This window comes from Mustela nivalis (genome assembly GCF_964662115.1).
Source record: "Mustela nivalis genome assembly, chromosome: 13".
Classification (NCBI taxonomy): domain Eukaryota; kingdom Metazoa; phylum Chordata; class Mammalia; order Carnivora; family Mustelidae; genus Mustela; species Mustela nivalis.
Genome location: NC_139032.1, coordinates 63,613,628 through 63,626,407, shown reverse-complemented (window position 1 = coordinate 63,626,407; position 12,780 = coordinate 63,613,628). Strand labels below are relative to the sequence as shown.

Genomic DNA, 12,780 nt, shown 5'->3' with positions numbered 1-12,780 from the left:
ATGAAAGAAGATTCCAAGCGTAAAAGAAGAAAGTTTTACTCATGCAGTCTTCATAAGTGAGTCAGTGGGAATATCCTTTTAAAGGGAGATTCCTCTCATGTAACAGCCACCACAGGGTAAGTGAACAGCTGTCCCATAATGGACTGTGTGGGAGAGGAACTCCTTAAAAATTCAGTGGAGCTAAGTCCAAGTACATAATTATAATATTTTAAATTCATGAAGCAAAACATTTGAGGGGGGGAAATACCACAATAAGAAGACAGGCCTCAAGGAAAGATACATGATAAATTCAGTGAGATGACCCTTCAGTCGCGGAGACAGTGGGCAGTGAAGACAGTGTAACAAGGTTGCAAAAACACTGTGATGTTGAAAGTGTCTGGGAAGGCAGCAAATGGGACTGGGATATCAGCTAGAAGGCACGGACTTTAAAACATTCTGTCAGGTCATTTTAACTTATTAGAAATAGAATTTATAAGATTATAGCACATGGAGAACAGAAGCAAAGAGCAGGATAAAAGGCTGAATTAGGATTGGTAAAAGGGCTTAACTATCTCCGTGATCTTGAGTAAGGTTCTTTCCCCATCCAGGCCCTCCAATTTCCTGACTTCTCTATAATGGAAGGGGTTGGCTCAAAGTGGTTTCCTGCTGACTCAGAACCTCCTTTGATCTTCTTAAAGATGATACTATCAACAGGCCTCAAAAGCTTCCCTCATCTATATCTTATTTCTTTCTTTCACCCTCCATATAATTTATTACTCCATTCCTGCTTTCCTCAAATAGTGTCCTATATGGCTCTCCTGGCCTCACATCTTCCCTCCTCCAGGGAAATTTTGCAGATGACACTCAGATCAATGCTCTGAAAAAATGATTCATAATAAGTCGTCCCCCCAACTCTGTTCAAAAATCAAGTCTGAACCTTGCTCCCATGCAGTGGTCATACTTGGCAAATATATTTCCTGAGAGTGACTCAAAATGGACCCTCCTCTGCATGGTTCAGTGGAAAAAGAAATGGTCTGGAAATCAAGCAGCAATGAATCCAAATCCAGGTACTTCCATTAATAGCTGGATGACCACAGGCAAATGACCTAATCTAAGCCTATATTAAATGGCCACAGGCAGCCCTGATGTTACACAGGTTTCTTCTATTTGCCCTTTCTGCTGTCATTTTTTTTTAATCATTACGTGCCTATTTTAATCTACTGCCATTTTATACCCAGTAGTCTTGTCTAAAGGCAGATCATCTGTTCTGTGGAATAGAGCCCACTGACTTCAGCACCTAAATTTTAAGAAAAGTACCTGTTACTCAGAGAACACCTTTTTGTATAATTTCTAGATTTATCGTTTCAGCTCCAGATGGCTGTTGGTACTGAAGAGCCATAAACTCATTATGGCTTGCCAATATCTGTACTTGATATGCTCTGATCCTCACCCAAAATAATGCAGAAAAGTACAGAGATAGTGTTTATATGACTTCTGAACCAAACTGTAAAGGAGGTAGGAAGAGCCATGCAAGATGAAAAGACATGACACTGGGAAGCAGAAAGACAATATGAACGGGCTTTAGTTGGACTTTTCTGGGGCCCAATTCATTTTTGACTTACACATGTCCACTCAGTTTGGAAAACACCCATTTTATGCCTACTGTATCCAAATACATCTTTTAATTTGGAGTTCTGTTATGATAAATGCCAATGGTTTTAATTATGATGGAGAATTTTACAGATGACTTATGACTGTATTTCAGAAAATGAAGTAATGTTAAGACATAATAAGAAAAACAGTTTTCTTTAATCTCTGGCTTCATCCTTTCTTACTACATTTACTACAGATAAAAGTATATTCTTAGGGCATAAAAAAAACACCTCCTGGTTCCCCAGAGCTTTAAAAATCTTGGCGTGGTCCTTCTGCTACTACCATCGTCATCCCTGAGTACAGCTCTAAGATCCCTAAATTCCTCTATGCTACTGAATCTTCTCATTCTCCTTCTGCCTACAGCCCAGCTATACCTGGAACCCTGAGAATGAGTTCTTGCACATATTCTAAAGAAGCAAGATAAGGAGTGGTTAGCCCTACATAGAAACCTTAGACAACTGACCCTAGGATTTTCTTCCTAATAGACTGGAGGACCTAAAGCGCCTATCATTTTGAGTGTGCTTCAAGCTTCTTCTTTAATTTAACAGCTACCCACTTCTAATTAAAGGTTGGTATTTCTTAGGTCATTACCTACCTTGTTATGCACATGACAATCGCTACTATAATGGCAATCTGTACAGCTCCAATAATGGCTGCAATAAGAACATGAGTGAGCTTTTGCCTACTTGGCACAACATAGAGAATACTAAAGTCCGTCTTTTCACAGTGCTGTCCAGTGTAACCAGATTCACATCTGAAAGGGGGGGAGGGGAGAAAGATTCCTATGAGAATTGCAAATTTCAATAATCCTAGGTTTTAAAATTAAAAACAAATAAAAGAATGATAAATTTATCCTGAAAAACTACTGCCATTTGCGTATTTCTTTAAACTCTATTCAATCTGTCTATTTCACATAGTGCTTCTTTTATCCATCATTACAGCACATTAATTTTAAAGTCACTGAATGGTCTTTATTATCTTCATTTAAAAAATAGTACTTAACAGTACATTCAGTAGCTATAATATAGCTAACCTCTATTCCTCACTCTAAGACACGTCAGTCATCTTCCATTTTTCACAATCATGAATGAGGTATGGAAAACATTTGTTGAGTGTGTATATTTCTATATTTAGTGTTATTCCTTAGGCTAGGTACTTGGAAATGGGATGGCTGAATAAATAGGTATAAACATTTACAGTTCTCTGAACATAGCACCAAATTATATTCAACACACTTTCAGCATGCATTAAATATACATTAAATATAATCATTTAAGATGTAAGGGGAAAGAAAAATAGATTATTAGTGACAGAAACAGAACCAAGTAGGTGCTAATCTTAGAAATTATCTGAGTTCCAAGTAAAAGTAAATAAAAAGGCAACAACATCAGCTGATGATAATAATTTGACAGGAGGAAACATTTAAGATATTTAACAGAAATTTCACATGTTTTAGCTGACAGAAGTGTAATGTATAAATTAGCCAGCCTTCAGTCAGACCTGATTAATAAAACCTCTGAAATGCAAGGATAGCGTAGTTATTTACATACCACACTTCATTTAAAAAAAAAAAAAAAAAAAGATTTTTTTTTAATAGAGCACACATAAAGAAACCTGGGAGTAGGAAAATAAGAAGCCAGGGGTGATGTGAGTCCTCTAATCCCCATGCCTGAGGTTCATATACAGTTGCCAGAAAGTTTCACATTGAGTTCTAAGTTTACTAGCGGACAAAAAAAAAGAAAGAGAGAAAGAAAGAAAGAAAAAGTAGTAAGATAGATTTACAGACCACAGAATGTAATTGAGATCCCAGAAATATACCCATCCATACATCTATGGTCAACTGATTTTTTTTTTAAGATTTTATTTTTTTATTTGACAGAGAAAGTGAGAGAGTATAAGCAGGCAGAGCAGCAGAGGGCGAGGGAGAAGCAGAGAAGCAGGCTCCCCACTGAGCAGGGAGCCTGATGCGGGGCTGGATCCCAGGACCCTGGGATCATGACCTGAGCCAAAGGCAGATGCTTAACGACTGAGCCACCCAGGCGCCACCGGTCAACTGACTTTTAACAAGGGTGTGAAGACCACTCAAGGAGAAAAAATAATCTCGTCAAGAAAAGCTGGGACAACTGGACATCCACATGTGAAAGAATGAAGCTGGGCCTTTTCTTCACAACATACACTAAAAAATAATTCAAAATGGATCATAGACCTAAATATAAGAGCTATAACTATAAAACTCTTAGGGAAAAAAGAAATAAATCCTCATGACCTGGATTAGGCAGTGATTTCTTAGATAGGATACCAAAAGCACAAGCAACAAAACAGTTTAACTGGACTAAATCAAAATTAAAATCTTTTGTGTTTAAGGACACTATTAAGAAACTGAAAAGATAACCAGGAGAACATTTTTGCAAATTATTTATCTAATACATTAAATTAGTAACTATTACAAACTCATTAATAAAAAGAAGAAAAAATTACAAAATGGGCAAATCATTACAATGATCTGAATAGACATTTTTTTTCCAAACAAGATATACAAATGGCAAATAAGCCCATGAAAAGATAGCAACATCGTAAGTCATCATGGAAACGCAAATCAAAACCACAATAAGATACCACTCAATACCCACCAGAATGGCTAAAATCAAAAAGTCAGATAATATCTGTTGGCAAAGATAGTGTAGGGAATGAAAAATGGCCAATGCACTTTTGAGAACAGTCTGGCAGTCCTCAAAAGTTAAACCCAGAGTTACCATTTGGCCCAACAATTCCGTTCCGAGACACTTCCCCAACTGAAAGCAACACAAGTCCACACAAAAACTTGCAAACAATGATACAGGGCAACATTGTTCATTAATAGCCAAAAAGTGGAAACAACCCAAATATTCACCAATTGGTAAGCAGATCATAAAACATGGTCTTAAGGAATAAAGCACGGACACACTACAACATGGATAAACCTTGAAAACATGATGTTAGGTGAAAGAAGACACAGAAGACCACGTACAGGCAGATCGATAGAGACAAAATAGATTAGTGATTGTCTAAAACTGAGGGGAACAGGGAGATTTGGGAGTAATAGTTACAGGACACAAGAGTTTCTTCTGGAGGTGATGAAATGTTCTAAAACTGACTGTGGTGACTGCAAAACTGAAAAAAATACTAAATACTAAAAACCACTGGTTTAAAAAAAAAAAAAAGAAGAAGAAGAAGAAGAAAAGGGGCACCTGGGTGGCTCTGTCAGTTAGGCATCTGCCTTCTGTTCACGTCCTGACCCTGAAGTCCTAGGATCGAGGATCGTGTAGGCTTCCCTACTCAGAAGGAAATCTGCTTCTTCCTCTCCCTCTGTCTCTCCCCCTGCTCACATACACACACACACACACACACACACACACACACACACACACTCTCTCTCATATAAATAAATAAAATCTTTAAAAAAGAATGAAAAAGAAAATGAAAACAAGAAAGTGGAAAAATCATTAACATAAAGCACAATCTCCACAAAATAAAATCAAACCAGTTGTTCAAAACAACCACAGTGACTATCATTAGTAGATTCAAGGGGACTTTGTCTCATTGGTCCTGATTTAAAGAGGGAACTTTCTGATACAGAGAACATCAACCTCAATAATATAGCTGTAATAAATTCAAAAATGTAATGAAATCTTACAGGATTTTTAAAATAATGCCTTTTGTGGTAGGCTAATGGTAAAAAGTCAAAGCTCAATAAAATAAAAACAGCTCCATGGGGAGCTGTAACAGTGTCCTGGATATGAAGTTCTCTGACAGATTAGCTTAATCCAAAGATTAAAATCAGAATATCAGAAAGAATGTATAAGCCATATATTATTCAGGCAATCCTCTTCGGATATTATTTTCTGCAACTGACTTTTGGGTTATACTCTCCAAATACCTGAAGTAATGACTTCTAGGTTATTACTACTTCTTCCCTTACTGATTAAAGACAGATCCAGGCATTTGGTCCTCTACAGCCTCTACTCTTTCATGCCACACACTGTCCCTAGTCATCTCACTCACTACCATGCCTCATGGGCTGATTCATCCACTCACCCATTTACTGAGCTTCTGACACATGCCAAGTACTGTAGTGGGTATTTGGGATACATCAGTGAGTAAAACGAATGAAGACTCCTGATCTGGTTAACCTCTAATTGGGGGAGGGAGGGTCCATAAACACTGATAAGTAAATTAAATGGTATTCTTAGAGGTTGATGGGACTACACAAAGAGAGACAGGAGAGTTAGTAAAGGGAAATGATGAATGCCAGTTATAGGCCAAGAAGGGAAGGTTGCAATTTTAAACAAGATGGACAGGGTAGTCTTCGTTAAGAAGGTGAAATGTGAGCGAAGACATGAAAGAGTTGAGGGAGCCTGCCATGTGGACAACAGGAAGAACACAGAACACAGCAGATAAAGGAAGAGTCTGTGCAAAGACCCTAAGGAGGAAGCACAAGACATGGCGTGTCCAGGAATAGCAAGTGTGGGGGTGCCCCCACACTTGAAGCATCTGCCTTTGGCTCAGGTCATGATCCCAGGGTCCTAGGATCGAGCCCCACGTTGGGCTCCCTGCTCAGTGGAGAGTCTGCTTCTCCCTTGTCCTCTGCCTGCCCTTGCACCTCCCTCCCCCAAATCCCACCCTGTTCATGCTCGCTCTCTTCCTCAAATAAATAAATAAAATATTAAAAAAAAAAAAGAAAGAAAAGAAAAATAATAGCAAGTGTGGTTGGCATGGAGCAGCAAGCTGAAGGGAAGAAGGGGACCAAGATGGAGAGGTGAAGGGGCCAAGACGTATAGAGCTTCTGCACTTGGTGACAAGAAAGAGCCATTAGGAAGTTTTCAGCAGAGATATGACATGAACTGACTTTCATTTGAAAAGTCTCCATCCAGCTGCTGTGTTGAGAATGAGCTGTAGGATACAATCCGGGAGGCTGTTGCAGTAATGCCCGGGAGAAAAAAATGGTGACCCAGACTAGGAATAGCAGTGGCAATCGTGAGAAGAACTCAAATTCTGGATATATTCTAAATAGAGATAATAGAATTTCTCAACTGACGGGGTATAGAGTATATGAGAGAGAGAGAAGTCAAAGATGTATCAGAGGTGTTTTATTTAAGCAAAGGAAAAGGGGGAGTTGACATTAACAGAGATGAAGAAGGTTGCAGGTAGAGCAGGTTTAGGGGAGGGAAGGCAGATCAGGAGATCATCTTAGGTCCTGCTGAAATTGATGAGTCAAGACATCCATGCAAAAACATCAAGGAGGGAGAGTCTATGAGTCTATGAATCTATGAGTCTCAAGTTGAGGAGAGAGGTCTGGGACTTACGTAAAGTAGGAATCATCAGCCTATGTCATGCAAAGCTTTAAGGCTGGATGGCATCACTAACGAGGAGGACCAGAACTAGACCTCGGTACATTCCAACACTGAGAGAGGTCAGGGAGCAAACGGGAACAAGCCAAGAAGATGCAAAAGAATGGCCAGCGAGACAGCAGAAAACAGAGAGAGAATGCAATTCCTAAAGCCAAGTGATGAATGCATATCACACAGGAGGGAGCAATCAACCATATCAAATGCTACTGGTTGTTGAAAAGCTTACTCGGGTGGATTCAAGAGAGACGGAAATTAAGGAGGTGGAGACAGAGTGTAGGCAACTCTTTTAAGTTCTACAAAAAAAGAAATGGGATGGTCGCTGGTAGGACAGTGAGGGTTTTTTTCCCCAAGACATAAGAAATGAAAATATAAATAAATTTATAATTATACATATAAAAAGTATATAAATATAAGTACATATAAATTACATATTACATATAAATTACATATTATATAAATAAAAATATATGGAACACAGAAAAGAGGGGAGTATTTCTGGGAAGTGAGAGTAAAAAGTCTGAGTTCTCTTCATATTGCTTCAGTGTTCTCAGTGAACTCAGAAACAAGATGGTCAGCTAAGGATGAGGGGGGTACTGACAATCTGAAGAGAAGGGTGACTGTAGAAAGCTGTCATCTAGGACAGAAGGAGAATGAATGGACTGTAGGTCAGAAGGCCAACTTGGCAGCCTATAGGCCCTGCTTTGAGTATAAATGTCAGGGAGACGCCTTAACCAGGTGGTATGCTTTTCAACACCTGCCATGTAGGCAGTTCAGCTGTATGTGTATACAGCAGGCAGGAAGGCACGAATCAGGATTAGAGTTTTGTCAAGTGAGTATGATAAAGCAAGAGAGGAACTACCATGACCAGCCACGGAGTTTAAGATGAATAAGGAGGGGATGAAGACATGCAAGGGGCGAGGGACACAGGTGCCATGATGAATAAACTGGAGGCCTAGAGGCATGGAAGCTAGGCTGGGTAGGAGCTGCGAGGTATATGCTAGAGTAGAATCCCGCACGTATGCCTCTAACCCGCATCTGTCACTTGAATTCTCAAACCAATATATATCCCGCAGCCTACTAGACACCTGTAAGTGGATCCCCCACAGGCATTCGAGACCAAGCATACTACACTGAACATCATTTCCCCCTAAAGCTCTTCCCTCTTCCCATTCCCTTTCTCCACTCAATTCTGCCTCAGCCAAAAACCCAGAGGACACTCCTGACTCCTCCTTCCCACGACCCTCCATCAGCTCCCCCACAAACCCAACCGGTCACCAAAACCTAGGGGTTGAATCACCGTATCTTCTCTCTGCAATTCATCTGCCAAACTCAGTGAAACTCTAACTCCTTTCCTTAGTTCAGGTTCTCACTCCTTACTGACATTCAGTCTCCTGATCCATTTTCCACAAAACCACCAGAATAGCTTTCAGATCTGATCACAACTTCCTTAACCAAAATCCTTAAGTGCCTTCTTACAACCTTTCAAATAAAGGGCAAGCTCCTGGGGTGGCACAAATGTTCCTGTGTAAGACCTCCCCCCTCTTCTCACCATGTTGCTCGCTCTTCTCGGGCTGAAATTCCTTGTCCGAAGTCCCAAATCATCTCGTGTATATCTATCTATGTATGGCAGAATTTTTCATATTATATTTTAACTGCTTTATTATTAGTCTCTTCTACCAAATGGTGGGTTTTTTGGAAGCCAAGATCCCTGGGTCCCTGTCATACCTGAATTTGAGATCCAAGGGCCAGGAAGAATTGGCTACAAAGTAAGTAATAATTAAACAAACAAATGAATGGTGGGATAATGCTAGAAAATTCTAACCTAACAATAGGACTGTGGCTAACGGCTGTTCATCCCTGCCTGCTTCCTGCTACCCAAACACATCCACCTACTAGTCGAAGCACACGTGATGTTATGGCCTGATTCTTGCAGACTTTGTAAATGCTGAGACAAAGAAAAAGATCTACTTGCTTTTTAGGAGGTACAAGAGTGCAGAAAAGAGATTCTCTGGCATTTAAAAAACATCTCTAGGGGCACCTGGGTGGCTCAGTGGGTGAAAGCCTCTGCCTTCGGCCCAGGTCATGATCCCAGAGTCCTGGGATCGAGCCCCACATCTGGCTCTCTGATCAGCAGGGAGTGTGCTTCCCTTCCTCTCTCTCTGCCTGCCTCTCTGCCTACTTGTGACCTCTGTCTGTCAAATAAATAAAAAGAAAATCTTTAAAAAAAAAAAAAAAATCTCTAGTCTGGAGAATAAGGAAAAACTGATCATCATTCCATGGCATTCAAAAAAGAGTTACTAAGTAGCTAATGGGCCAGGCCCCACCCTAGACACTGGGAAGACAGGGTTAGCAAAATAGAATCCCTAACCAAACAACACTTACAACCTCCTAACATTAACTACTATTTATTAAATGTATACGGAAGACCACAGATATTGTGCTAAGCACTTTGCATATATTATCTCACTTATTTTTAGCAACAATTTAAATTTAGCAACAATTTTAGGAGGTAGGTATTATTATTACAATTTTAGAAATGAGAAAATGAGGCTTAAACATTTAAGTAACTTCTGAAGGGCAAGACAAGAACTGGCCCATCTGGTGGACCTGCTCCCAAAGCCTTTAACAGCTTATACAATTCAATCGTCTCACTGTCAATTACTGGAAAAATAAATGCTGCAAAGTGACCTGGTATCACTTCACTAACAGGACATCGACCTCTCTCATCCTTCACTTTTAGGTATCCTGAAAGATGCCCTATCCTAAGAGAACATCATGATCTGAACTTCTATCAAGATATGCATGCACGTGGGACGGATATGAGGACTCCCCCAAATGATTTTTGTTTTAAAATTGGCCTGCTCCCCTCTGTACAGCTGTGTTTCTTTAACATTCAAGAAAGGGGATGTGGGAGCAGAGCGATAGCTCCACTGAAGTCAAGCGGCACTTTTGATCAAGAAAAAGTCAAAAGCTTAATAAAGAATTGTTTAATCAGGGCGCCTGGGTGGCTCAGTGGGTTAAGCCGCTGCCTTCAGCTCGGGTCATGATCTCAGGTTCCTGGGATCGAGTCCCACATCGGGCTCTCTGCTCAGCAGGGAGCCTGCTTCCTCCTCTCTCACTGCCTGCCTCTCTGCCTACTTGTGATCTCTCTCTGTCAAATAAATAAATAAAATCTTTAAAAAAAAAAAAAAAGAATTGTTTAATCATTAACAGTGTGTAGTATTTTTGTTTTATTTTTTAAGCAGGAGGAGAGGAGGAAGATGAAAAAGCCAGGAGAAGAGAGCTAAGGGTAGAGGGACCAGGAGACCTGATTTCAAACAGCTTTCTTTCGGGGCGCCTGAGTGGCTCAGTGGGTTAAGCTGCTGCCTTCGGCTCAGGTCATGATCTCAGGGTCCTGGGATCGAGTCCCACATCGGGCTCTCTGCTCAGCAGGGAGCCTGCTTCCCTCTCTCTCTCTCTCTGCCTGCCTCTCCGTCTACTTGTGATTTCTCCCTGTCAAATAAATAAATAAAATCTTTAAAAAAAAAAAAAAAAAAAAAAAAAAGAACAAACAGCTTTCTTTCACTTTCTGGAGAGAAAGATCCACTGGCTTCTAGGTTGACAGAACAAAAGAATAGTATTTTTTCATGTTTTGATGTTTCGACTAAGAAAGAGAAAAAAGGATTCTGGCCCAACTGCAGGAGGCAGGAGTGAGCAGAATGACAGCAATCTCCCCTCGTCTGGGGAAACATTAGCCGGCTAAGGAGACCGACAGGAGGTAGAGGATCAGCTCGCAGCAACAGCAAGAACGGCTACCAGCAAACAGACACAGAACAGCAAAAAGCATTATGATCATTAGGCTGAGAGTCAGGAAATCTGAGATCTAGTTTTGCTGCTGCTGACCTTGAACAAGTTGCAGAACCTCTCTGGCATCAGACAGTTGACGATTTACACCTTTCCCATTTCCACTTCTCTCCTCACACCTGGTTCCACATCCCCATTCCCTTATTTTTAGAAATCTATTTTAGTGTTATGTTTTATTTGAGTTCCATGTTCTCTGTTCTTAACACATTCTTTAGTCCCTAAATCACCTTGTGACAGATTGCCTGAACCAAAATAGTGCTGGAATATGGCATATTTTTATATGAAAAAAATGTATTAAAAATGTTAAGTCCACAATCTTAAAACCCTAATATGACATCTGGTTTTGATTTTGCATACTATACTTATCAGTGCTTTCCAAATGATGCCACTAATTTATTTTTTGACTCAAGTGCAAATAATTATTACTCTTCGATAATATTTAATCCATAATTCATTGCTTTCTACAGAGCAGTGAATGAAGGAAAAAATTCCTCACCTCTGACCTGGAGGTGTTCACCTACCTACAAGAAGCCTTCTGAGTCGAATAGATGAATTCACATTTCCCATGGATGCAGTAACCATTGAGGTTTTCAGGGCAGGGCATGTGGTTTCCAATATACACATCTTCTCTTTGATCACTAGCATCTTAAAAGAACATAAACCAGGTCAATAAACAGTGAAAAGCAAACTGAAAAATAGGGACTTTTCAAAGTTCTGACAATAAATAAATTAGCAAGGTAATTTGGACAAGAAATTACCAGAAGCCCAGATTGGGGTCTGAGTAAGAACTGAGATCTCATTCTGACATAAACACAGCAGTCTGTTTAGAGTCAAAGTATTTAAAAATAGTTGCAGGGGGGCGCCTGGGTGGCTCAGTGGGTTAAGGCCTCTGCCTTCAGCTCAGGTCATGATCTCAGGGTCCTGGGATCGAGTCCCACATCAGGCTCTCTGCTCAGCAGGGAGCCTGCTTCCTCCTCTCTCTCTCTCTCTCTCTCTGCCTGCCTCTCTGCCTACTTGTGATCTCTGTCAAATAAATAAATAAAAAATCTTTAAAAAAAAAAATAGTTGCAGGATATGACCACCCTGAGCTACTATTGTTTACAAAAAATCTGCCCCCCCAAAACATAAACATCTTGGCTAAAGAAATAAATGCTACCTCTACAAGAAAGTTCATCTCTATAACCAAGAGATGGTATATTACAGCACTGGCCTTTGGAGATTTAACTCTAATTCACCTGGGGACTATGAAATTGAAGTAAAAAAGAATGGAATGGCAGAAAGGAAGTTATGGGACTCTGAAATTTTAGGGTGAAAGGTTTATTTTTGGAATGAAAACTATTAAGCATATTGATTTTTTTCTTTCAAATGAAAATATATTTGCTGCTTTTTAAAACTGGTTTTTCTTTGTATATGTTATTGCATTAAAAAGTCAAATGACACAGAGAACAAATAGAATTTTAAATCACCTGAAACCCAAAGAGAACCATTATAACCTTGCTGATACACATCTGTTCAGACTTAGGTATACTGATTGGAACTGAACTGAGTTGAATGAAGAAAATGGGAGTCTGATAAGTAATTTCAATGTCAGAAATGGGAAGAGAGGGTGCCTGGTGGATCAGTTTGGTTGAGCATCTGACTCAGTTTTGGCTCAGGTCATGATCTCAGGGTCCTGACAGTGAGCCCCATGTAGGGCTCTGGGCTGGGGGTGGAGACTGCTTGGGATTCTCTTTCTCCCTTTCCCTCGGCCCCTCCCTCCCACCTCCTCTTCCCTCTTTAAAATAAAAAAAGAAAAGAAAAGAAAGGGGAAGAAAATCAGGAAAGAAAGATAAAAGAAGCAGGAAAGACGGAAGCATGAGGACCCAGTCCTCAAAATTAATTTCATGCATTCATTCTCTCTTATCCCTCTCTTTCCCCC

The 12,780-nt window shown here is 40.1% G+C and overlaps 1 protein-coding gene across 1 annotated transcript in view; it reads right to left on the bottom strand.

Moving 5' to 3' along the window:
- TMEFF1 (transmembrane protein with EGF like and two follistatin like domains 1) overlaps positions 1-12,780 on the bottom strand; it is an 87,135-nt gene that overhangs the window by 2,326 nt on the left and 72,029 nt on the right. Inside the window, exons 8-9 of the mRNA XM_082696790.1 lie at positions 11,384-11,507; positions 2,228-2,386 (exon numbers count right to left, since the gene is read on the bottom strand). Of these exons, the coding sequence (XP_082552916.1) occupies positions 2,228-2,386; positions 11,384-11,507 (283 nt within the window). The remainder of the gene's footprint in view (positions 1-2,227; positions 2,387-11,383; positions 11,508-12,780) is intronic.